General features: G+C 46.9%; 1 protein-coding gene across 3 annotated transcripts in view; it reads left to right on the forward strand.

Annotated features, from left to right (window-relative positions):
- SPTBN4 (spectrin beta, non-erythrocytic 4) overlaps positions 1 to 26,725 on the forward strand; it is a 353,544-nt gene that overhangs the window by 301,902 nt on the left and 24,917 nt on the right. For all 3 annotated transcript variants that reach the window (XM_082262860.1, XM_082262861.1, XM_082262862.1), the window contains 2 exons: positions 4,780 to 4,864; positions 19,203 to 19,399. In XM_082262860.1, the coding sequence (XP_082118986.1) occupies positions 4,780 to 4,864; positions 19,203 to 19,399 (282 nt within the window). The remainder of the gene's footprint in view (positions 1 to 4,779; positions 4,865 to 19,202; positions 19,400 to 26,725) is intronic.

Raw genomic sequence — 26,725 nt, forward strand, 5'->3', positions numbered from 1 at the left:
TACACATTTTGGCGCTTTATGTCACTGCAAGTGTACCAGATAGAATGAGTCTGAAAACCAAAGACCCTGGAGTTTCTAATTTCTAGCTTTCAACATCCACAATGCTCTCAATAGCCAGAGTCTACAGGGTCTATTTATAAATAGTAAACTGTTTGATTGACTCACATATTCACCGCAAATAATCCCCATACTGTGTTTTAAATGTGTATTTCCTAAGATTGTCAGCTCCATCTAGTGGCCATAATGCAGTATTTTCCTGAAATTCCCCAATCAAGAAAATACTGCATTAGGGCCACTACAGTCATGGGAAATACACATATTAGACAAATTAGAGGGGTTAGTCACGATGGCCTAAGTGATTTTTTTTCTAAGGGCCAGTTCATACCCAACTGCATACTGAATCCCATAGGAATGCAGTCTGAGTTCCTGTGCAGTTCAGCGTGGTGCGATTTTCCAGCCCATTCATTTGAAATTGCACTGCATCACACCAAAAGTAGTGCAGGCGCTACTTTCAAAAATACACTGCAACCAGATCACTGCGGTACCATGCAATTCAGTGCAGGCAAACACACTGCATTTGTGATCTAGGTTTGGAGTGTCGTTAGGAATACATTGACACACGCAGCAGATTGCACACCCAGTGCATTTTGAACACGGTGGGGGAAAATGCATACGGAACATGGTTTTCCTGCACCGCTCTCTGGTGGGAATGGACCCTAAGTGTAATCATCCAGATACCACATTGTCTATGATTCATTGATGGGACCGCCATTATCCAGCACATTCTTCTACTGTTGGAGGCTACCAATGTATGTTGCTGGGGCAAACCTTTCCTTTGTGTGATTATGCAGAGTTGTGCTCTGCCCTAAGGCCTCTTTCACACAAGTTTTAGCTTGTATAAGAGAAGTGAGAACAGCAAGCTTTGACAAAACATTTCCATTGCGCTCAGCAAGCTTTGTTGAAGCCTTTAAAGTGCTGCTTTCCACTGTTAGCAGGCTTTAGCCTCATGGCTGATTTCAAGCTTTTTGAACAGTCAACCTGTCCCAATAAAAATGTTTTGAACAGGCTGAGTTTACTCTCAATAACATTAACATACCATGCAGGAGGTAAGCTTCTAAGCCTTTAACCCTTTTATAGGACAGTGTTCAAACTAATTTACAACTGATAATGAGATCTACCAGCACAGTACAGACAGAGTGAATTATGACAAACACATATCCCTAGCACCTTCATAAAAGGAAAGCAGGGTATACAGGGACAGGTGTTTTGTTTGTTTTAACGGAAAAAAAAAACCTGACAGATTGGATGTGGAAGTGGGAATCTCCCCCACTGTTCTTTTTTATTCTGACAGCAGGTTCCCCCCCCCCCCCCCAGTTCCTACTGAACCTTCCAAATTTCGATACATGTATACCCTGCTTGAGTAGGATTTTTCAGTGCTAGATTTATCAGAAAGGCGCATTCAAAATGATAACCAGCAATTTTTAGAACCTAATATCTCATTATTGAAATCCTGTCATGGCAAAATACTTTTCATCCCCCCTGTGTGAGAACAATAACATTAAGTTAATTTTAGGTAATGATGTTTGTCGCCATTTTACGGGCATGCAGAATTTAAGGCATGACATGTTGGGTATCTATTTACTTAGCACAATCCCATCTTTTACATTGTACTAAAAAGTGGGTAACATATTGTATTTCTGTGCTCTAAAATTAAAGTGTATCATTCTCCGGTCTTAATGTAAAATCATTCAATTCAATCCCACATTGTATTTTAATTATTTCCTGCCTACTCCTTTAATCTTTACGGGGGTCAGCAACCTGTAGATTGCGATCTGCCATTAGGTTGCGGACAGGTAGATCGTGGTCAGGGCTTGCTTACCTGCGTTCCCGGAGCATCAAACAGAGTGCAATGCAGAGAGACTACTTGTAAAGTTGGAGCTGTAGTACGGAGCAAGAGCTGCAAAAGCCAACGCCTCCGTTGTAGTGCTGGCTCCTGTCCTATGCAGTGTGGCCCCATTTACTTGAATGGGTTGTGATTGACAGGCAGTGGCATGCACCAAAAGCAACAGGGGGCTTAATTCCTGCTGCAGCATGTGTACACCTTTGGCTGCTACCTCAGCAGCTACAGGGGAGGGGGTAGGGATTGAGGCGGTAAAAACTCAACCGCAGGGTTTTACATGTGAACAAGCCCTAAGAGTCCTGCTGCCGAATGCAACTAACGGCTCATTCACAAGTGCAGCAAGCACTGCTGCTCTTCTAAAAAGCGATCGGAGTGTGTTTGATAGGTAGTAAGGAGGTGATATGTTGCCTCCTCACCCTCTGATTTAAACCCATGATTGCCGCGCAATGCAATGCGATTGCGACATAGTACCCGTCTGTAAACTATCCTTAAAGATCAAGAATAATGGTCTGGAAAGAGCTCAGCCAGGTGATTGCCAGACCATTATTCTTGATCTTTAAGGATAGTTTACAGACGGGTATGGTGCCAGCTGATTGGAAAAAAGCCAACGTGGTACCAATATTTAAAAAGGGGCCGTGATGTATCCCGGGTAACTATAGGCCGGTCAGCCTAACATCTGTAGTCTGCAAGATTTTGGAGGGGATGATAAGGGACCACATACAAGACTTTAGTAATGAAAACGGTATTATAAGTAGTAATCAGCATGGATTCATGAAAAACCGTTCTTGCCAAACCAATCTATTAACCTTCTATGATGAAGTGAGCTGCCACCTAGATAAAGGGAAGCCTGTGGATGTGGTGTATCTGGACTTTGCAAAGGCCTTTGACACCGTTTCCCACAAACGCTTACTGTACAAACTAAGGAAGGTAGGTATGGACCATAAGGTGAGTACCTGGATAGAGAACTGGCTCCAGGGGAGAGTCCAGAGGGTGATGATTAATGGGGAGTACTCGGATTGGGTGGGTGTGGAAAGTGGGGTCCCCCAGGGTTCTGTCCTGGGACCAATCCTGTTTAATTTATTCATAAATGATCTAGAGGAGGGGATATCTAGTACAATCTCAGTATTTGCGGATGATACTAAACTAAGTATGCCAATATCTTCTATGCAGGATGTGGAAACCTTACAAGCGGACCTGAACAAAATAATGGGGTGGGCAACTACATGGCAGATGAGGTTTAATGTTGAAAAATGTAAAGTAATGCACTTGGGGGCCAGAAGCCAGAAAGCAAGCTACTCACTAGGGGGGGAACCTCTGGGTGAGTCTAGGATGGAAAGGGACCTGGGGGTACTGGTAGACAACAGGCTTGGCAGTGGCATGCAATGCCAAGCCGCTGCAAGCAAAGCCAACAGAATACTGGGATGTATAAAAAAGGGGATTCACTCCAGAAATAAAGAGATTATTCTCCCGCTCTACAAGACTCTGGTCCGGCCACATCTGGAGTATGCTGTCCAGTTCTGGGCACCGGTCCTCAGGAAGGATGTGCTGGAATTGGAAAGAGTCCAGAGAAGAGCAACAAAAATAATTAGGGGAATGGAGGACATCAGCTATGAGGAAAGACTACAAGCACTGAACTTATTCTCTCTGGAGAAGAGACGATTGAGGGGGGATATGATATCAATGTACAAATACTGTACTGGCGACTCTAGCATAAGGAACAAACTATTCAGAGAGAGGAGATACAATAAGACACGTGGCCATTCACTAAAACTAGAGGAAAGGCGGTTTAACCTTAAAATGCATAAGGGGTTCTTCACTGTAAGAGCGGTAAGGATGTGGAATTCTCTTCCACAAGCAGTCGTATCAGCAGGGAGCATTGATAGTTTCAAAAAACTATTAGATGGGCACCTTGGAGACCACAACATACAGGGGTATACAATGTACGGTTAAAAGCAAACACACACACATCATAGGTTGAACTGGATGGACTGATGTCTTTTTTCAACCTCACTAACTATGTAACTATGTAGTACGGCAATTACAGGTTTAAAACTGGTGTGAAGAGGCGACACTGTGCCCGGTGATGTTTGACTTCTCCTATGTTGTTCAGGTAGATCTCCACCTCTTTAGGTTGCCTACCCCTGGTCTACACGATCTAGAAGTTTGAAAACTTACTTTGTAAAGATCCCCACAGATTTACTTTGCCCTGTGAGTAGGCATTGATGTGTCGCATATTTCACAGAGCCTGCCTTCTGAACTACAGAGGTGCTGAGTAAAGGAGTTTTAGGAGGTGAAGCCTGTACGGGAAGCACTGCTTGCAGGCAGCAAGGTGCCTGTAGCATCTCCTGTGCCATGCCTGTACCATCTCCTGTACCATGTCTGCAGCCCCTGCACAATGCCCACAGCCCCTGTTTTGGGTCTCGTGGTGGTCCAGTTGAGTCCAGTAGCTGCTGCATTTCCCACCCTAGGCTTATACTCGGGTCAATACGTTTTAACAGTTTTTTGTGGTAAAATTAGATGCCTTGGCTTATATTTGGGTCGGCTTATACTCGAGTATATACAGTATTATTTGTATTGCTAGCGTTTGTTGAGATCATAGATCTCCATAAAATTTAGTATATATTTAGTAATAATGTGTGAAAACAAAATTACTAACATTAAATTACAACAGCAACCATTTTATTCACTATGGTCTCCGCTTTCAGAAAATGTATATTGTTTGGGGGTTTTACCTAATTCTCAGGCCTAAAATGTTCATTTTAACATGTGCAGAAAAAAAAAAAATGTATCTGGCAGTGAAAAGGTCCGGAATTTTGTTTGGAGAACTTTAGCAAGCGAGTTCTACAATATGCAAGATTTAATGTGCCTTATGATTTCAGATTAAGCAGAGCCTGGACAAGTTGATGGCAAAGAAGAAGGAGATGCTGGACAAATGGCACAAACACTGGGAATGGCTGCAGCAGAGTAAGTATGTGCGTGTGTGCAGGCCGCCTGATCTGAGCTGAGTCACAGGCACGCGGTATGTCATCCAGTCCAGCTTGCCTTTTTGTTTTTGATTTATGCTGCATTACTTTGCAGAATGTCCTACTTAATCTCCCTCCCTGAATGAGGCGGGCAACCCACCGCCATCTAATTAATGTTACCATAGAAACTTTTACAGCTCCCACTCTCTAGACTCCCAGCCCCCCTGATGAATGCGGGGGAGACACAAGAGCAAAATGTATGGGGCCTTAACTGTGTTTATTTTTTAACTGCATAAGCTACCAGGAAACCTACTGCACGCAAGACCAGTGCCAAAAAAAGTTTAATAGTGCAGCAGAACACGGTTTTCATAGAATGGTTACTGGTGCAGATTTTTAGCCAAATTATCACTTCCATGGAAGTTAATTATTCATTATTACAGCAGAGTACCTGAGTATACCTGTAAAGATGAATAGTATCATTAAAACTACGCGATCAAAAGATTTTATTTCTACTTGTTACTCTGTTGCTGCCCGGCATCACAAACCGTACCTAGCTAAAGGCCCGTACACACTTGACGAAAATCGGACAAAATATCCTCCGATTATTCTCTCTCTTGCTCAGCGTTCATAACTGTTTTTAGTTGACAGTGCATAAAATTTCTCGTCCGATTTTTTTTTTTTTGGGACATTTGTTCCTAGACTTCCGGGTTGTCAGCAACTTCAGATCATGCGCGGTCTTTCGTATCCGATTTTACGCGGACGTACTGCATACACATTAAACTAAATTTTGTTGTCTCGGGACGGACGATAAAAATTTTGGTGTTTGTCCCTCCGTTTTTTTTTTTTTCGTTGAAAATGTCGGCATCGGCTGCTGAAAGTTGTGTACACACTAGCCGAAAATCGTACGATTTCACATCGGAGGGGAATTTTCGGCAGATTTTCTACTAGTGTGTACCCCACTTAAGAATAGGGAGTTGGATGCGGATCAGTGGTAACTCTTCATCCATTTCTAGAACTTCCTGTCTTCTGCCGCCTTCTACAAACAAACGCCAACTGCCCCAACCTATAACTGGCTTTAACAGCAAGGAAGCAAGGATCACATGGAAGGGTGAAAGGGTGACGCATTTCAAACAAAAACAAAGATTCTGAATGATCAATATGTAACACCCCTCCAGTGGAGAGGGAAGATTGGGGAGGAGCCCTATCGGAGAGATCTCGCAATGGTCTACATTCCCTCCTTATCCTTATTATGACTTTTACCCCCCCCCCCGCCATTACTACCCCCTCCAACCCCCCAACTTTTTTCTTTCAATGCAGTTACCGGCTTAGTCAGGGGGGTCTCAATGGCCATTGTCTCTAGTCACCCCTTTTATTTTTGTACTTATCTTCCACCCCCCCTTTTTTTGCCCGTTCTTATTTATATTATATATACATTTTTTTTATATATATATATATATATATATATATATATATATATATATATATATATATGTGTGTGTGTGTGTATGTATGTGTGTATATATATATATATATATATATATATATATATATATATATACACACATTTTTAATTCTTCAAATACCATTTTTTAATTGGGATTTACCCAGTTTTTGATGCTGGGGGTTCGTTTTTACACATTTGCAAATACATGCATAAACTGCAGAGTCTGCAACAAGGCATCCCAGTATTCTCTGCATTCCTAACTTTTCTAAACTTTAAAACTGTTAGACAGGACAATTTGGTTTGTTGCAAGCTGGCTAAGTAATTTAAGCTGGGACCTTTTCTTTGTTTTCTGCCTCCTCCTTCCCACAATTGGGGGAAAATATGTGAACAATAAATACCTACATTTCTGTTTCAGTTCCTAAATACTCATATACGTGAGAATGACATAAGCCCAGTGTTCAGCGAATGCCAACTTGCGCATAGGCAGAAAGCCACAGGTGTCTAGCAGTCCCATAGACTGTCAGAGACCTGTGGCCTCCTCTACATAAATTCTCAACCAGACATGCGCAGACACCCTGCAAGTCTGTCAGTATGCATGCACAGATATGCTGCAGGTCTCTGCCAGGTCCTGAAGAGTCCAAGAGGCCAGAGTCACTGCATATGCACCATATCTAAGTCAAAGATGGCAGCAAAGGAGAAGAGCAGTGATGGAGAATTGTGGCTGCCAGGAGGACAAAATTGGACTCCATGGACTAGTAAGTATGTTTTTATATGCTAACACAGGAACAATTATCCAGGCCTAGGCTGGCCATACATGGATCAGTTTTTTTTTTTTTTTCCATCATGAGAACAAAGCTAAATGGATTCCCCCATCCACACAAGCACGTTGGATGGAGGAATCCTCCCCAATGTCTTATTGTATTCTGACAGTGGGGATTCCTCCACTGGCAGAATGCACTGAATATGAATAGATGGCTTGAAATGCAGCCAGTCCCTGCTGAACCAGCTGAATTATGATCCATCTATGTCCAGCTTTAGAAACTGATTTTCTTGCTAGGTAGAGCGAAGTTCCTCTTTAACATCAAACTATTTTTTTTTTTTTTTTTAAATACTCCACTCCAATTTTTACAAATGCAAAAGAGACCAAGGGGACCTGTTACATATGCTTTGGTGTTGTTCCAAATTAGAATCATACTGGCACAGTTGCTTCCCAAATAGAGTCCTTCTTTCATATATCTTTCATATATCAGTTGCAAAAATCCCTCTGGTATGTGTTCTATGGGTTTTGGAGGATGAATGTATGGGTCAACATGTACAACTGGCTATCCTTAGGGCTCTTTTTCAAGCCTGCAAGCTATACTACCACTACATACTACTACTGGAAAGATCCCCTCCCCACAAACAGTCATCAATAGATCAAATGAACATGTGTCTGTTGATTGAGAAGAATATCTATTTACATAGCAATGCCTATTCTAAGTGTAGCACCCTCCTAGATAGGTGCTAGGCAGGTAAATATAGTTTGCTCTGTCTGCTTATCAGGGGGGCCTGATCATTAGTTCTGCCTGTTGCATGTGTACATGTGTGATTCATCTGGTCTGAGGGAGTGTCCCCACTGTATCCAATAGGGAGGCCTGTTGGACAGTGGAGGAAACACAGCCAGTGACACACAGGCTTTTGTAGCTGTCCCAGTGGGTTGGCACAGAAAGTGTTGCATCCTGGGATAGCCTATAAAAGTCAAGGGCACATGTGGAAAGGCGTCTTTGGGTGGGAAACCAGGTCCCAGGAGGAGGGTGACGGCTGTCTCTCCTCTTGTTTGCTGTGGATGGTGGTCACAGGCGGTCAGCCTTGTGGACCAGGAGTGTAGTGCTGAATTCAGAGGTCCAGGAAAGCTGACTAGTGGAGTAGACAGCAGAGCAACTCTGGAAAAAACAGTGTCTGTGAGTACAGGGAAGCTTGCTAAGGGATCTGCCCAGGAAGGGGACCACTCCAGTGGATAGAGCCAGTGGACGGGTGTCAGCACACAGAGGCAGTGGAAGTAAAAGGGGTGCCAAGTTAGAACCCTGAAGAGAATGACTAAAACAGGAACTTTCTAAACTATCTTCACTTCAGTGGCAAGGTGAAGCAGCGGCCTTGTCGCACTCTGCATTTAGTTGTCCTCAGAATTGTGCATAGTTCATAGTTGGAGTATCCCACTCCTCCCTTCTCCCATCTCACTTCCAAATAAAATACAAAAAAAAACAACATCCCCTGGACTGAATATTGTTTCAGCCAAGGACTTTAAATGCCGTTTTGCCTGCTATCGGTTGCTAATGGTAACCCAGGGGACCCGCAAGGTGTAATTCTCAGCAGCCCTCTAGGGGGCAGTGCTACATAAGTGTCAAATATTTGGGGTACAATGGCTCGAAATCTCAGGTCTAGCCCCTTTGAATTGGTCAGAGATAGACTTCACCTCTAAGGTTTTCCAGACAAATTCTAGGCTGTTCAGCTGCTTTCACATCTGAGGAGTGGGGACTGTTCATGCAGCTTCCATCTTGTTTTGATATATCACTACTGCAAAAATAGATGTGCCAGCATTGCAGGACTAGGATAGGGTGGCAGTTTTATTAAGGGTTAATGATACAGCGTTAGAGTGGAGAACCTGTAGATGGCTTATGCCCCATACACACGTGCAGATTATCTGCAGACTTTTGTCTGCAGACTTACCAAAACCATATAATATGAGGTCAAACCTAAACACTTTCAATTTGTATGCAATCCGGCAGGCCCTTGCACTACATAGAAAAGGTAAGTCTGCAGACAATCTGCACGTGTGTATGGGGCATTAGTGCGGCAGTGATATAATTTAGTTGCAGCAATATGGAGAAGCTATACTCTGTTTTTACTGCTAGATCAGCAGAGATGATATTGAAGCCTCCCTGCATGTGAGCAGCAATTTCCAGGCGGTAAATTGGTGCAGTGTTGGTGTGCTCACAGCCACAGGCAAGGGTTAATGTATAGATGCATATGATTGTCTGGGGCCCCTGCCTGTATTAAAGTGGAAATCCACAAAAACTGATAAGTATACAGATAAAATACATAAAAGGTAGCTGCTTCACCTGCAAAATGATGTTTTTATGTCCATTAACTTCTGAGATTTTACTCAGTCCTGCCAGACTGCTGAGCCGGCCTGGTTCCCTGATTGTTCTATACTGCAGTTACATAATCCAACTAGGTCTTGTCCCTCCCAGGTCATTATCCCTGTCACTCAGCTTCCTCCTCCTATCAGCATGTTCCTTGTTTATACATGAGCCCTGCGGCACACTTGATTGACTCCTTCTTATGCTGCTCCTCCCTCCCACTCAGAGCTCTGCTATACAGGAGAGTGCAAGAGTCTGTAGATTGTGCTAAGTGCAGTTTGTATTGGAGCTGCTCTGTGGTCTGCTATAGAAAGAGCAAGACATTTCAATTGCACCTGTCTATTAAAGTCTTACTAAACCCAGAACCTGCAGTCGCTATATCTGGTTTCCCACAGTACACAGAACATGGAAATGCAATTATTTTAGTAAATATAAACTGTTACATACTTTTTCTTATCAGCAGTATATACAGTTAGGCTCATATATATTTGGACACAGGCACAATTTCCATACGTTTGGGTCTGTATGCCACCAGAATAAAATTAAAATGAAACAATCTAAATTAATTTTAAGTGCAGACCTTTAGCTTTGATTCAAGGGGTTGAACATAAAAATATCAAGTACAAATTTTAGGAACTGCAACCATTTTTTTTAACACACAGTCACCCCCCCCCCCCCATTTTTAGGGGCTAAAATGTAATTGGACATATGAAAAAAATCATATATATCATGTTTATTTTTCATATTTTGTTGAGAATCCTTTACTGGCAATGACTGCCTGAAGTCTGGAACCCATGGACGTTACCAAAGACTGGGTTTCCTCCTTTCTGGTGCTTTGCCAGGCTCTAACTGCAGCTGTCTTTAGTTGTTCTTTGTTTGTGGGTCTTTCTGCCTTTAGTTTTGCCTTCAGCAAGTGAAATGCATGCTCAATTGAGTTGAAATCAGGTGATTGACTCGGCCATTGCGGAAAATTTTCCACTTCTTTTCCTTCAAAAGCTCCTGGGTTGCTTTTGCAATGTGTTTTTGATCATCGTCCATCTGTACTGTGAAGCACCTTCCAATCAACCTTGCTGTATTTGGCTGAATCTGGGCTGACAGTATACTGTATCTCTATACACTGCAGAATTCATCCGGCTGCTTCTGTCACATCATCAATAAACACCAATGACCCAGTGCCACTGGAAGCCATGCATGGCTATGCCATCATACCACCATGTTTCACAGATGGATCATGAGCTGTTCCAAGCCTTCGCCACACTTTTTTCTTCCCGTCATTCTGGTACAGATCTTAGTTTCATCCATCCAAAGAATGCTTTTCCAGAACTAGTCTAGCTTTTTTAGATGTTTTATGGCAAAGTCTAATCTGGATTTTCGATCCTTCAGGCTTGTGAATGATTTGCACCTTGTGGTGAGCCCTCTGTATTTGCTCTCATGAAGTCTTCTCTTGATTGTAGACTGACTATGATATGCCCACCTCCTGGAGAGTGTCCTTCACTTGTCTGGATGTTGTGAATGGGTTTTTCTTTACCATAGAGAGGATCCTGCGATCATCCACCACTGTAGTCTTTCGTGGACGTCCAGGCCTTCTTATGTTGCTGAGCTCACCAGTGCATTCCTCAGAATGTACCAAACTGTTGATTTGGCCACTCCTAATGTTGCTGCTATCTCTCTGATGGATTTGTTTCATTTTTAAAGCCTTAAAATGGCCTGTTTCACTTGCATGGGCAGATCTTTTGAACGCATAATGTAGGTTCAAAGCAATAGATTCCAAATGTAAATACCACACATTTAGAATCAACTCCAGACCTTTTACCTACTTAATTGATGAAGAAATGACGAAGGAGTAGCCCATACCTGGCCATGAAACAGCTTTTTATTCAATTGTCCAATCCAATTACATTTGGTCCCTTGAAAAGGGGGGGGGGGTGGCTATCCTTAAGAGCTTTACACTTTCAGCCCATATCCATTAAATAACTAAAGCTTGAATATGTTTGGTAAATACCTGAAAAAACGTAAAAGTTATGCCTGTGTCCAAAAATGTATGGACCTTACTGTAGCAGCCTTGTGACTTGTATCAGTTCCTAGTAAAGCTTTTTCATTCTCCTGATCCTCTGTCTGAACATGTCTGGACAGTGCTGATTGGCCCTGTGCGAATCACATGCACTCTCCCAAGAAAAAAAGCTCTCTAGCAATACACACCAAACTGAGCATGTGCAGCACGTCCCCTGGCTCTGTAAATCTCAGTTTATTTTTTGGAGACAGTGAAAGAGGAGAACATAGAGAGAACAGAGAGACATGATCAAACAGCTTTTTTACACAATGCAAAGGATTAATCCCTTAGGTTCCAGAGTGAGTATAACAAGCATGCTTTACGTCCGGTTCACACTTATGCGATGCGGGAAGGCTGCGAATCCGCAGCCTGTTCCTGCATCGCACACGCACCCCCGGCAGTTCACACTGCCATATGCGATACGCTGGGGGTGTCAATGTAATCTTAACGACACCCCCAGTTTGATCGCATATCGCAGTGCGATCTTGCAGTTCGCACAGGATCGGATCGCACAAGTGTGAACCGCTGTGCGATCCGATCCTGATGCGGCTGCCAAAAAGGGTCCCTGTGCGTGTTTGGTGCGGGTGCGGTGCGAATTTAGCCATACAAAGTGTATGGCTAAACTCGCACCGCACAGCCGATCGCATGTAATGAAGGAGCAGTGCGCTCCGACATTACATGCGAACCCCGCACTCGCATGAGTGTGAACCGGGGCTTACTGCATATACACACTGATTTTACTGTTGTGAGTTTTGTAACACTATAAAGGAGTTGTAAAGTCAGAAGGTTTTTTATCCTAATGCATGCTATGCCTTCTGTGTGAAGCAGCCTCCCCAGCACTCCCTAATACTTACCTGAGCCCCATCTTTGTCCTGTAATGTCCACGAGTCCCTTGGCCATCTGGGACTTTACCTCCTGATTGGCTGAGACACAGCCGCGAGGGCCATTGGCTCCCGTGACTGTCAATCAAAGTCAGCTAATCAGGAGAGAGAGGGGGAGGGACCGAACCTCCGCTCCGTGTCTGAATGGACACACGGAGCTGCAGCTTTGCTCGGGTGCCCCCATAACAAGCTGCTTGTGTGGGGGAACTCAACAGGAGGGAGGGGCCCAGAGGCATCGAGGAGGGACCCGAGAAAAGAAGGATCCAGGCTGCTCTGTGCAAAACCAACTGCACAGAGGATGTAAGTATAACCTGTTTAAATAAAAAAAAAGAAAAAAAAACAGACTTTACCATAACTTTGAGTCCTAGCAGAAAGCTTCCCTTGAACTTACCCAGCTATTTCTAGAACTGCTGGAATGTAAAATTATAGCGGTCATAGGCTGTCTATGGGGTTGATTTGCTAAAGGCAAATAGACTGTGCACTTTGCAAAGTGCAATTGTCCTCTGCAAGTGCATTTGCTCCAGAGCTTAGTAAATTATGTAAAACCTCACTTTGCAAAGAGTACCCAATCACATGCAAGGAAAAAAAAACTGCACTTCTCTTTCGTTCATTGACGGACACAGCTCCTGATCTTCTTAACCATTAGGTTATACTGCCTCCTACAGGAGTAGGACACTAGGCAGAAAAAAAGTCTGGCTACGCCTATAGGCAGTCCCAGGTGGTATACTCCCTCTCTCTGCTATAGGTACTCAGTTTTGTTACAAGCAGTGACAGAAGAATTACAACTCCACAGAGGTTTGGGTGCTGTGTCTGTCAATGAACATCAGAGAAATGGATTTTACGGTAGGTAAAAAATCCCATTTTCTCTTTCATTCATTGACGGACATAGCTCCTGATCTTCATAACCATTGGATGTCCCAAAGCAGTGTTAAACATGAGGGGTGGGAACAGGGAAACAGAAATTCCCAAGGCTCTCTACTATAGGTACCCAGTTTTTTTTTTCTGCCTAGTCAGGAATAAGGAACTAGTTTCTTGCTGGGATTTCTGGTAATGGTAATTTTTTCTTTTTAGATAGATTTTTTTTCTCCTGGTTTTTTCCTATGAGATCTAGAATCCACTGCCGGACTGGGTGACAGATTGGGTAATCTAGATCCAGTGGTCACCCCAATCTGGCCAGCAAGCGCGCGCAGACCTTAGCTCCGCGCTGGATCAGCCGCGACATAGCCCCACCGGACGGGGGCTGACCTGCGAGTTAAATGCCTTGCAAGGTCACAGCCTTCCTCCTGGCCAACAGCCCCCCCATTCCATTGGTGAGGGGTTCTGTCTGGAGCGGTGCCGCCTGGTTCCTGGTATGGTAAGTAGCTGTCCCCCCTCTTCCCCTGGAGGGTTTTGGGTTGGACGTGGGCCCCTCCTTGGGATGGTCGGACCCCCGGGTTCCCCTCCTTCCCGTCAGGCACCACCCCTCATCTGTCCCCCCATCCTACCCCCCCTCCACTTATGCTGGGGCTGTGTGGGTGGTCTGGTTCACCTCCTGGGTGGGTGCAGGGTGCTATGCTGGCGGCGGGGGTGGAGGGGTGCCCCGGCGACCGGACGATCGGCTGTGCGGGGGGGGTTGTACCTGGCGGGGGATGTCTGGGCCTGTCCTTAAGGCCTAGGGATCCCTCCAGGGTCCCTGGGAGCCTCATGGTGCTGCAGGGGGGGCATGCCATTTTCTTGTAGCCTGTGTGCTCCATGCACAGCGGCCATGTTTGTGTAGTCCAGCGGCCATTTTGCGGTGGTTTGCCATTGGAAATAGCAACGGCCATGACAGTGGAGCCCTCTGGGTGGCGATTTCGGCGGTGGGAGCCCTTCTTCATCCCCTGGTGTGACTCCTGGATCCTTTCATTTCCTGATCCCTGCTCATGCAATCCTGATCCTCCTGGTGGCTGCGGGGTGGTGAATCGGGTGGGGTCCTCTCTGCTGAGGAACAATTGGTGCTCTGTGACTGGCAACTGGGTGGTGCTGCCAGAGCGATGGGGGTTGTCCTTTAGCAGTGTTTTACATTTTTTTGTGGGGTCCCCCTGGTGACTCTTTGGAGCACATTCCCCCACCTGATCCCCTCTTTGAGGCTGCAGGGCCTTCCGGGTCCCATCCATCCATTGACGGCAGTCCTGGAGTCCCGGGTGGAGGTGGCTTTTGGGCGACGGGCTGGTATAAAGCACCCCCTACCTTCCCCTGCCTCATCTGTCTCCTCAAATCCTGAATCTAATTCAGCTGCCGCGGATGTGGGTTGCCCTGCTGGGTCTGCAGCCACGTGCCTTAAATCCTCAGATAGTGAGAATGATTCCTCTGCTTCTCTAACCACGCACAAAAAGTCGCTGGTGGACGTACTGATTGTTATCTGTGCTTGAGAATTAAAGTTGGAGGATGCAGCTGCGACAGAGACGCTGGTTCCCTTTTTGTACTCACAACCCATCCAGAGCGGCGTTCCCTTTCCACTCCTGTTTTGACAGAATTGTCACTGAAGAGCGGGGACAACCGAATTGCCCCCTTGGGGTCCCTAAGCGAGATTCTAGGCGATACCCCTATGAGGAGTCCCTTCTTAAGAAGTGGACTGTTCCACCGGTGGTGGACCCTCCGGTTTCCAGATTAAACAAGGTAACCATGATTTTGTTTGAAGAGTCTCCGGCCTTTAAGGACCCGGCTGACAGGAAGGCGGAGGCTGTGGCCTAAAATTTGTACACCCTTGTAGGTTCGGCACTGAGGCCGATTTTCACCATTGCCCTAGTGTTGCAGTCTCTAACCGAGTGGGCTAAGTTTTTATACCATGACCTAGAGGGGGAGTATTTCCCCCATGCCTTTCCTGAGCTAGTCCGGGGGATGCAGTTTATCTGTGATGCCTCTTTGGATGCGGCTCCCCTAGTGGCTCGGCTCTCTGTTTCGGCAGTGGTCCTTCGGCGTGTCTTTTGACTCAAATGCAGGTCTGCGAACCATACTTCTAAAAAGGCCTTGACTGATCTTTCCTTTCAAGGAGATCGCCTGTTTGGTGCTACCCTTGATGACATCATTAAAAGTCTCACAGGGGGGAAGAGTACCTTTCTTCTGCAGGCTACTAAGGGCAAAGACCCTAGTCGTAGACGTGGGCCCTCCTCAGCTCATATGAAGTTGCTTTGTCCCTCAGGGTCGACTGACAAGGGGTCGGAGCCCTTCAGATCCTCCTTTGGAGGATCCAAGCGAACTTGGTCGGGCAAGTCAAGTGCGGGCTGCTCTAGACCCGCAGACAAGGCCCCTTCAGCATGAAGCTGTGCCCCCACCCGTATCGGGGGTGGGGGGGTGGCTTCACTGGTTCCCGGACCCATGGACTCCCCTGCTACAAGAACAAGTGGATCCACAAGGTCATTCGGTCCGGCTACAGGGTCGAGTTTCGTTCCTATCCTCCGGTAAGGTTCATTCTTCCAACGTGTGACATTCCCTGGTCAGGCTCTTTTTGGCGCGGTGCAAGACCTTTTACTTCAAAGGCCTGATGGTCCCGGTTCCGACTTCGGAACGTTTTCAGGGGTTTTACTCAAACCTGTTTACAGTCCCCAGGAAGGAAGGCAAGGTGCGTCCAATTCTGAACCTCAAGGCATTGAACTGCTTTGTGCGGATGCAGAAGTTCAGAATCGAGTCTGTTCGCACGGTGGTGGCTTCCCTGCATCAGGGGGAATTTCTTGCCTCCATCAACATCAAGGATTCTTACCTTCACATTCCAATATGTGCCAGTCTCCAGCACTTCCTCAGTTTTACCGTGGGGGAGGAACATTATCAGTTTGTGGCGTTACCTTTTGGTCTCGTCCTCTGCTCCTCGGGTCTTCACGAAAGTGTTGGCCCCAGTGCCAGCATTGTTATGCCAATGGGGGATCACGGTACTGGGCTACTTGGACGTTCTCGTTCTGCGAGCTGAGTCTCCTACTGCTCTGGTGGAAAACCTGGAAATCACCATACGAGCTTGAGAAAGTTTGGCTGAATTTTCAGAAGTCTGCTCTGGTTTTGTCCACAAAGCTGGACTATCTGGGTCTGACTTTGGACTTGGCCTTAGCCAGAGTGCTCCTTTCTCTGGACAAACTCCAGAAACTCCAGTCTTCTGTCCAGCAGATGGTCATCCCTCCTGACTGCATGCGGGTGCTGGGCCTGATGTGTCTACCTTCGAGGCGGTTCTGTTTGCACAGTTCCATACGAGGTCCCTGCAAGGGAGATTTTGGCCAAATGGGACAAGAATCTGCAGCATCTTGACAATCAGACCCAGCTGAGCCAGGGAACGAAAGAGTCCCTGATATGGTGGCTCGTTCTTCGGGGCTTCAGCTTGGCAAATCCTTCCTCCCCTTGTATTGGACAGTGGTCACCACGGATGCCAGCCTGTCCAGTTAGGGAGGCGTCCTTGGCAAATATTCTGCTTAGGGGATCTGGACACTGCAAGAGTCCAGACTACTGATCAATGTCTTAAAACTCTGGGCGATCAGACTGTGCCTGGAACATTGGACGGATCGTCTTCAGGGATGTCCAGTGCGTATTCAATTGTACAATGCCACGGCCATGGCTTATGTCAGTCACCAGGGGGGCATAAAATGTATCCTGGCGGCTCTGGAGGTAGTCGGCATTCTAAGGTGGGCAGAACGGTTAGTTCCAGCCCTCTCCGCTGTACACGTTACCGGGGTAGAAACTAGCAGGTGGATTACCTCAGTGGGCAGGCGTTGGATCAAGGGGAGTGGTCTCTTCATCCGGAGGTGTTTTATCAATTGTGTCTCCGGTGGGGCATCCCTGAGTTGGATCTGTTGGCTTCCCTGCTCAACAGAAAGGTGCAGGGATTTGTGGCTTGGTCACAGGATCCTCTGGCGGGCGCCACAGATGCGCTGGTGGCCCCGTGGAGTCAGTATCATCTGATTTTCGCCTTCCCTCCTCTCAAGCTTCTGATGATCCGGTCATCTTAATGGTCCCAGACTGGCCTCGCCGGGCTTAGTATGCCGATCTGGTGCAGCTGGTCGCCGACATTCCTTGGAAGCTTCCTCTCAGAGAGGATCTGCTGTCCCAATCTTCCCTCCTGCTTTATAGTCGCCGACTTTGACAGCTTGGCTGTTGAACTCCAGGTGCTGATGGATACAGGTTTGTCTGAGTCAGTGTTTCCAACGCTGTTAAAAGCTAGGAAACCTACTTCTAGGAAGATCTACCATCGTACGTGGAAGACGTACATTGCGTGGTGTGAGTCTTTTGGGGTTCATCCTCACTCTTGTTCGGTGGCTCGGATCTTGACCTTCCTTCAACGGGGGGTTGAGCAGAAATTGGCCTTGAGTACTAGCAAGGGTCAGGTGTTGGCCTTAGCTGTCTTATTTCAACGGCCCTTGGCCACATACTCCCTGGTGCGTACTTTTCTTCAGCGAGTTAGGCACTTGACACCTCCAGTGCGGTCTCTGTCTCTGCCTTGGGACCTTGATTTGGTGCTCTCAGTCTTTCAGAAGCCTCTTTTTGAGAATCTTCGGGAGATTCCACTTCTTACGCTGTCCCAGAAGGTGGCCTTTTTGGTGGCTTTCACCTCTGCGCTCAGGTTGTAGGAATTGGTGGCGTTATCCTGTCGTTCACCTTACTGGTGGTTCACAGTGATTAGGTGGTTCTTCGCCCCAGTCCGTCATTATTTCTTCAGGTTGTCTCTGATTTTCATTTGAATGAAGACATTGTGTTGCCTTTCCTGTGTCCCAGGCCAATACATTCGAAGGAAAATGTTTTGCATGCCTTGGATGTGGACCAGGCAATTAGGGTGTACCGGGCAGCTACAGAGTCTTTTAGGAAGTCAGACTCACTATTTGTGCTCACGGATGGGCCTCGGAAAGGGTTGTCCGTTTTCTCTGCCTACCATTTCCAGATGAATCAGACAGATGGTGGTTCAGGTCTGTTCCATCCAGGGTCAGATTCCTCCTTTCCCTGTCAAGGCGCATTCTACTCGGGCGCTCAGTGCCACCTGGGCATTCCGTCATCAGGTGTCAGTGACGCAGGTTTGCAAGGCAGCCTTCTGGTCATCGGTGCACATTTTCACAAAGTAATATACAGTGGATGTGTTGGCATCTGTAGATGCTTCCATTGGCCGCAAGGTTTTTGCAGGCTGCTGTTTAGAGGATCTGGTCCTCTTTGAGGGTGTATTTGTTTTTTTCAGGTGAGCTCCAGTTGTTTTGGTTGAGCTCCTGTTGCCTGGTTGGCTTTAGTTAGCCTTGGGAATTTATTTTTCGCTGTTCTCCCCCCTTATGTTTAACACTGCTTTGGGACATTCCAATGGTTAAGAAGATCAGGAGCAGTGTCCATCAATGAACGAAAGAGAAAATTAGATTTTTGACTTTTCAAAAATTAGATTTTTGAAAATCCATTTCTCTGATGTTCATTGATGGGCACATCACACACCCCTCTCTGGAGTTGTAATTCTTCTGACAATGCTTGTAATAAAATTGAGTACCTATAGCAGAGAGAGGGAATATACCCCCCTGGGACTACCCATAGGCGTAGCCAAACTTTTTTTCTGCCTAGTGTCCTACTCCTGTAGGGGGCAGTATAACCCAGTGGTTAAGAAAATCAGGAGCTGTGTCGGTCAATGAACGTCAGAGAAATGGATTTTACGGTAAATCAAAAATCCCGTTTTTTGCTTGCACATGATTGGATGATGGAAGTCAGCAGAGCTTCTGTTCATTTACTAAGCTCTGGAGCAACTGTACTTTGCTAAGTGCACAGTCTATTTGCTTTTAGTAAATCAACCCCAGTGTGTCTAGGCACTTTTTGAAATTATTTTTCAGTGAGCCTCTGGAGAACATTTTGGTTTAACTCTGACTTTTGTGGATTTGCCCTCATAGTGCTGGAAGTTCACCAGTTTGCCCAGGAAGCTGGAGTAGCTGAGGCCTGGCTGACTGCTCAGGAGCCCATAGTGAAGAGCCCGGAGCTGGGCAACAGCGTGGACGAGGTGGAGCAGCTGATCAGACGGCATGAAGCCTTCCGTAAAACTGCAGCCGCCTGGGAGGAGAGGTTCAGCTCATTGAGGCGCCTCACTACAGTAAGAGAAATCAAAGCTTTAAAAAAAAAACATGTCTGAAAGAAGCCAATATTCCAGTTCTAGGAAAGTTACTGTTATTTTTATTTAATATCTGGTATTTATGTAGTACTTTATATACTTTATATTCACATTAATCTCCTGTCCTCAAGGAGCTTATAATTTAAGGCCCCTACTTCACATGCATACATTTACTAGGGCCAATTTAGATAGGAGTCAGTTAACCTCGCAGCATGTCTTTTGAATGTGGGAATTAATCAGAATGCCTGGAGGAAATCCATGTTACGTGTCACATGCAGTCAGCACTGGCCTCTTCTGGGTGCTCCTCAAGTGATTTGCCATTTATATACTGAAAACATGGGGTTGCCTGCTGAGCGATCTGCTAACCAGAGAATGAGACTGAGATTGTGAAGTCACCTGTTCCCCCCTTTCTGCCTTGTCCAATCAGAGAACACTTTTTTTCTTTTTTTTTTTTTGCAAAAAATGTAAGACGTTCTTTGAATGGTGGAGGTACCAAGCATACTATCCCTTGTTCAGTATACATAAGGCAAGTCACTCGAACAGCTCCCAAAAGAGACCAGTGCTGACTGTTTGTAGCACAGTCTACTACAGTGAATGTCTGCAGAGATATGATGTAACAAAGCTGGGCCAATGTAAATTGAAAAGAGGGATGATTTATGGAGTTCAGATTTAAAGAGGAAGTAAACCCTCCTCTGACACTTGTACCTATAGGTAAGCCTATGATAAGGTTTACCTATAGGTACTGTAAATATCTCCTAAACATGTACCGTTTAGGAGATATTTACCTTACATGCAGCCAGTGATGTCACTGGCGCATGCGCTCTGAAGGAAGGGCCGCTCGTGCTGTTCCTTCAGAGTCCCGTGCCGTGACTGTCGGCGGTAAGTATTGCATAATGAGCTAGTATGCGATACATACTAGCTCATTATGTCTTTCTCTTGCAGGGTGGAAAAAAAAAAAACGAGTTTACAACCTCTTTAACTACTTACGGACTGCCCAGCTGCATTGCACTTTCCGAGGGGCGGCTTGTACAGGCACAGCGACGTACCTGTACTTGGCTGCCTTCTTCTGGGTTCATAGTGCATGCACCTGCAGTTCTCCCCTCCACCAATTCATGACACAGTGGGATTTTGTCAGCAAGTCCAAGCCAATAATTCATGGCCGGAACCTGCTGTTGGGCTGTGTCAAATCGCAGCCCAGAGCCCTGTGTTGACAAAACACAGGGCTCTGTACCAAGTGAACGATCTCTTTGTTTCTTCTCCCTGCAAAGAAGATTTTTAGTAAAAAGCAGCACACATTACATACATTGACACGTAATAGGAACACACTTCATCCCTTGATTACCCTGAAATCTTAACCCCCTTCCCAGCCAGTTTCATTAGTACAGTGACCGTGTACAGTATTATCACTGATATTAGTGTCAGATAGTCAGTTGTCTACCTACCAACCGGTGTCAGTGTCAGATTGCCCACCCACTGATCACATTCCTACTATAAGTCACTAATTACTGCCATTACTAATATTAAAAAAAAAAATCCCAGTATATATACCATAATTTGTAGACGCTATAACTTTCACACAAACCAAAAACATGTACCAGAATACATTTTGGGCTGAATTTATGAAGAAATTAGATTTTTTTTTATTTTTTTTATAGGATATGTTTTATAACAGTAATTAGAAAATATTGGGATTTTTTTTCCAAATTTCGGGTATTTTTTTTATTTATATAATAAAAATCCCAGTGGTGATCAAATACCCCCAAAAGAAAGCCTAGTGCAATTCTAAATAGCAAAAAATGGTCTGGTCATGAAGGGGGTGAATCCTAGAGCTCAAGTGGTTAAAGTAAAAGTTGGCAGTAGCATTGCTCTTATTTTTGTACTCCAAGATCCTCTTTAAAAGGTGCACATATGTATTTATGAAGATAAAAGTGAGTCAGCATCAGCCAGTTTATGGGCTTCTGCACTAAATAAATATTTTGTGAGCCCAGCAATTACCGCCTTGAACTGCCCAGCCTTTACATGCTCATGTCTTTTAGCCTCCGGCACTGCTGATTGTTACAGGTGTCAGATAAACTGAAACTGTGTGGGCAGAATCTGCCTCAGGCTGACCCTGAAGAATGATGGAGAGAATGAGACCGAGTCCTACTACCTGGTTTCAGCTTATGAACGCTGCTTGGCATTACAGATTCAAGGTTGCCAGAGACAGAAAAACTGCTGCTTTCTTGATCTTAATTCTTAATATGATGAGGGCTAACATTTTTTTTTCTGTAACAAATTTATAAATATCTTTAAACTTTAGACAGAAAAAATTGAGTACTGTCCGCGATACTTTTTTTCTTGCACTAACATACAATTTTTCAGGACACGCTTTTGGGGTCTCCTTCATCGAGGTCAAAGCAGTACTGATTCACAAAAGTTTTAGCAACATGTTAAAAAAACACAATCTTTGAGGAAAACTTTAGGATAGGCAAATCTGAAGAACACCTAAAATAGAATTTGTATTCAAATTTAAGGTGAATTCTGCCTTTTCAACGTGTTACAGCCGCATTAACACAGATCTGTAAATAAATGGGCTTAAAGTTCCGCCTGCCATCATGGCAGATGGACTTGTAGTCCTCAATGGAATAGAGGTGCGGTAATCACCACATTCGTAGTCCATTGACCCTTAACTCAGCTCTCCAAGCTTCTCTGTACAGGTAGGGAGCTGGAGGAGTCTGACATTGTTTCCACTGATCATGAGTGCAATGCTTTGCACAATGCTGTGTGGGAAAAAAAAAGAAAATATTTTTTCTCTTACGTCCTCCGACAGTCGCCGCCGCCGCCTCTAAGTCATCACTGTTGGGTATTGACTTCCGCTCCGCAGGAGTGGCTAGGCATAAAGACTTAGTCAAAAGAACAAAGGCGTTTGCATATACACACCCACGGGGGCTGTCCCATCTGGTCAATACCCCCCCTGCATGGTCACTCCCAACTCAGTTTCTTTCTGCCTAGCCTCAGGAGTGGTTAGGATTCCCTGTGCTGGGGCTACAGCCTCAGCCTAACTAATCTTTTATTTGATTTTCTTTGAAAATGTCAGTTTTTTCTTACTTTACTAGCTGTTTATTTTGTCAGCTTTTAGTTGTTAGTCATTTCGGATCATGCGGTGCTGGGATTCGGACTAACCGCCCTGGTTCTCCAGGGCAGAGGGTCAGATGGACCCCCAGCCCGCCATCGAGCGTTCAGCTTATGGTTCGCCCTGGCATTATGAACGACCCATCCCTGCTCGTTGCAGGGATGCAGCCATGAGGTGGCTACCTCACAGGACGCATCTGCGATACTGCAGTGCAATGTCCCTGGCTAACGGCACTCCCTGTCAGATGAGGACAACGGCTTTCCGTTCTGAGAGGCTCCCCACGCCATCTGGTACAGGTAAGTACTTCTGTGTGGGGCCTCTGTGTGGGGTGGCAGTCCTGTGTTGCTGTGTTTTCCCCATGTCTGTGCCTGTGTGACTCCCTATGCGGTCCCTGTGGGGATCGCTTGTGCATGCGCTGCGGTGCTGTATGTTTTTTGGGGGTCCCCTTCCCTGTGTCACTTCGGTGCTTGTTTGGGGCGCAGACTGTGTGTGGCGGCCACAGCGGAGTAAAAACCGCATGGTCCGCCATTTTAAGTGTGGGCAGGCATGTTGCCTCAGTATGGGCAATACTACATGCTGTTTTGGCGCCATCTGCCGCCATTTTGCGGTAGCAGAACGATCGTTCCGACCGCATGTTCGGCGGCCATTTTACTGGAGTCTCCCATTCAGTCCTATGGGGCAGCCATTTTCCCTGAGTCATGCAGCCTTTAGTTCAGCCTCCTCTAACAGCACTTCCTTTTCCTCTTGAAGCAGGACACTGGTGGTAACACTCTGCAGAGCTCTGCAGATTATTTCTCTCAATTACTCTCTGTATTGTCACTTTTGGCTCAGTTTTTTCTTCTCCTGTTTGGGGGTCTTTGTCGCTGTAGCGGTGGGCTGCGCACTCCGCAGCGCTCTTAAAGGGGCAGTACAATTTTATTGCACTATTGTTTTTTGTCTGGAGCAATGGATTCTCAGGACAGCAAATTACCCCCAGCTCTGGTGGGGGACCCCTGTTCTCCTGTGACCTCTCTGAGTCCTGATTTGGCCCCTGTAGTGGCGACCTTAGTGTCCAATATGGAAATGCTGATGGCTGAACGTGCTGTTAGAAAGAGGGCCAGATTGTCTCTTTCTTCTGATTCTGATGGTGTTATGGCTGCTGCAGCGGGTATGCCCTTGTCAGGGTCCCGCTCATCCTTGGACCCGCTGGGGTCTGAGGGGGAGGCTGAGGTGGAGGGGGTTGATACTTCCTCCCCGGGGTCGCCTGCAGAGCACGCGACCATGGATGAATTGATTGTTTCTGTAAAGGAAACACTGCATTTGGAGGATGAGCCCACTCCTCCGGGCATTGTGTCATCTTTTAGGACACATAGGACCCGCAAGTCGGCGCAGGTTTTTCCCTGTCCCGCTGAGTTTCATTACATTGTTAATGAAATGTGACGCACTTTAAAACGTCCATTCCTGGTACCTAGTCGGTTCAAATTGCTCTATCCTTTTGCGCCGGCTACGGAATCACGATGGTGTGTGCCTCCGCAGGTAGATCACACTGTGGCAGTCCTTAACTAGGCTACCTTGTTTCCTTCAGAGGATACCCCGGTTTTTCGGGATCCCACAGACCGGAGGTTGGAGTCCCTAGCACGCCATTCCTATACGGTGGTGGGCTCGTTGCTCAAACCCATTTTCGCATCCGTTTTGGTGGCTCAGGCGGTGGCTGATTGGACTACGGTGCTTAGAAGCAAATTCGTGTCTGATGCTGTTCCACCTGCTCGGCTGGATATGGTGGATCAAATTCACAGAGGAATCATGTATTTGTGTGATGCGGCCTTGAATGAGGCCCCTTTGGCAGCACGCCTGTCTGGTGTCGCTGTACTTAGCCGTCGACTAATCTGGCTGAAGAGCTGGTCGGCTGACCAGTCCTCGAGGAAAACAGTTGCTGATTTTCCCTATGCTGGTTCTCGCCTTTTTGGCGAGGCGTTGGATACCCTGGTAAAAGGCTTCACAGGGGCAAGAGCACTATGCTGCCCCAGAACCCGAAGAACAAGTCCTTTCGTGGCAAGCGGGGTTCTACATCTCGACCCACTCAGGGGTCCTTTCGTGCCTTTCGGAACCAATCCAAGGGCAAGCCCTCCCTTCAAGGGCCAGGGTAGTCAGAAGAAGCCCTGGGCGGGCAAGTCGAAGCCAGGCAATGCCAGCTCAGCGGGTCACTCCGCCTCCGCCTGAAGGGGCGCCCTCACCCAATTCTGGCGTGGGTGGACGTTTGCGCGGTTTCCTCCAACCTTGGCTGCTCCGGATTTCAGACAGGTGGGTTTAGGAAATCGTTTGATCAGATTACAAGATCGAATTCCTATCCCGGCCAGGGAACTGGTTTTTTGCCTCCTGGGCGTCTGCAGGATCTGCACCGAGCGGTGCAAGACCTTCTTGCTCAAGGGGTGTTTGTCCCGATGCCTCATCGGGACAGGTTTCGAGATTTTTATTCAAACCTGTTCACTGTGCCCAGGAAGGAGGGCAAAGTACCTCCAATTCTGGACCTGAAAGCGCTGAACAGTTTCGAATGGAATCTCTCCGTTCGGTGGTGGCCTCTGAGTCCAGGAGAATTCCTGGCCTCGATAGATCTGAAGGATGCGTATCTGCACATCCCCATTTTCGAAGGTCACCAAAGGTACCTTCGGTTTGCTGTCGCAGAGGACCACTATCAGTTTGTGGCGTTACCTTTCGGTCTCGCTTTGGCTCCAAGGGTTTTTACCAAAGTGCTGACGCCGGTTCTGGGCCTGTTGAGAGCACAGGGCATTGCGGTCTTGGGGTACCTAGACGATCTCCTTCTGAGATCGAGTGTCAGCCAAGACCTTCTGCGCGATCTGTCCACCACGGTACAGACGCTACAGGAGTTCGGATGGACCATCAACGTTCAGAAATCGACGTTGTCACCATCGGTTCGTCTTCCCTATCTGGGAATGATTCTGGACTCTGCTCAGGCAAAGGTGTTCTTGCCGTAGGACAAGCTCCGGACCTTGCAGGACGAGATCAGGTCCCTCAGGGACAATCCGTCCTCGTCACTCAGGACTTGTATGCGAGGCCTAGGGTTAATGGTTTCGGCCTTCGAGGCGATACCCTTTGCCCAGTTTCACACGCGGGCTCTCCATGCGGAGATCCTGGCCAGGTGGGACAAACTCCCTCAGTCTCTGGATCTGAGTGTCTCATTGAGTCGCCAGACCAGATTGGCTCTTCTGTGGTGGCTCCAGTCCCCGACGGTGTCGGAAGGCAAGTCATTCCACCCGTTACTGTGGACGGTGGTTACCACGGATGCCAGTCTGTCGGGCTGGGGTGCCGTCCTGGGCAACCTGTCTGCCCAGGGCGTTTGGCGGAAGGAGTAGTCCTCTCTCCCGATAGATGTGCTGGAATTGAGAGCGAGAAGACTCTGCCTCTTCCAGTGGTCGGACCAACTTCGGGGCCATCCTGTCCGGGTACAGACGGACAATGCTACCGCGGTGGCTTACATTATCCACCAAGGGGGCACCAGGAGTGCCTGGGCAGCCCGGGAGGTGACCGACATTCTGTCGTGGGCCGAGACTCGTGTCCCGGCGATTTCGGCGGTTCACATTCCGGGTGTGGAGAACTGGCAGGCCGACTATCTGAGCCGCCAGACCCTGGACCAGGGGGAATGGTCCCTGCACCCGGAGGTCTTCCAGATGCTGTGTGCAAAGTGGGGATCCCCGGACGTGGATCTGTTCGCATCTCGGTTAAACCGAAAGGTGGAAAGGTTCGTGGCAAGAATGCGCGATCCTCTGGCAGACGCCTCGGATGCGTTGGTGGCCCCTTGGCATCAGTATCGTCTGATGTATGCCTTTCCCCAGATCCAGTTACTATCCAGGTTCCTCCGCAGGTTAGCCTCGGAACCGCACCTGGTGATTCTAGTGGCGCCGGCCTGGCCACGCCGGTCCCTGTACGCCGACGTTGTTCATCTGGCAGTGGCGCCTCCGTGGCGGCTGCCACTGCAGGAAGATCTCCTATCTCAGGGTCCGATCTTCCATCCTGCTTTACAGTCGCTGGCTTTAACGGCCTGGCTGTTGAGACCCAGGTCCTGAAGGACAGGGCTTTATCCCCTGAGGTCATCCCTACCCTTGTCAAGGCTAGAAAGACCTCCTCTGGTAAAATCTATTACCGTACCTGAAAGGCTTATTTCGCCTGGTGTGAGTCCAGGGAGTTCTCCCCTCACTCGT

Source organism: Pelophylax lessonae (genome assembly GCF_965119305.1).
Source record: "Pelophylax lessonae genome assembly, chromosome: 7".
NCBI lineage: Eukaryota > Metazoa > Chordata > Amphibia > Anura > Ranidae > Pelophylax > Pelophylax lessonae.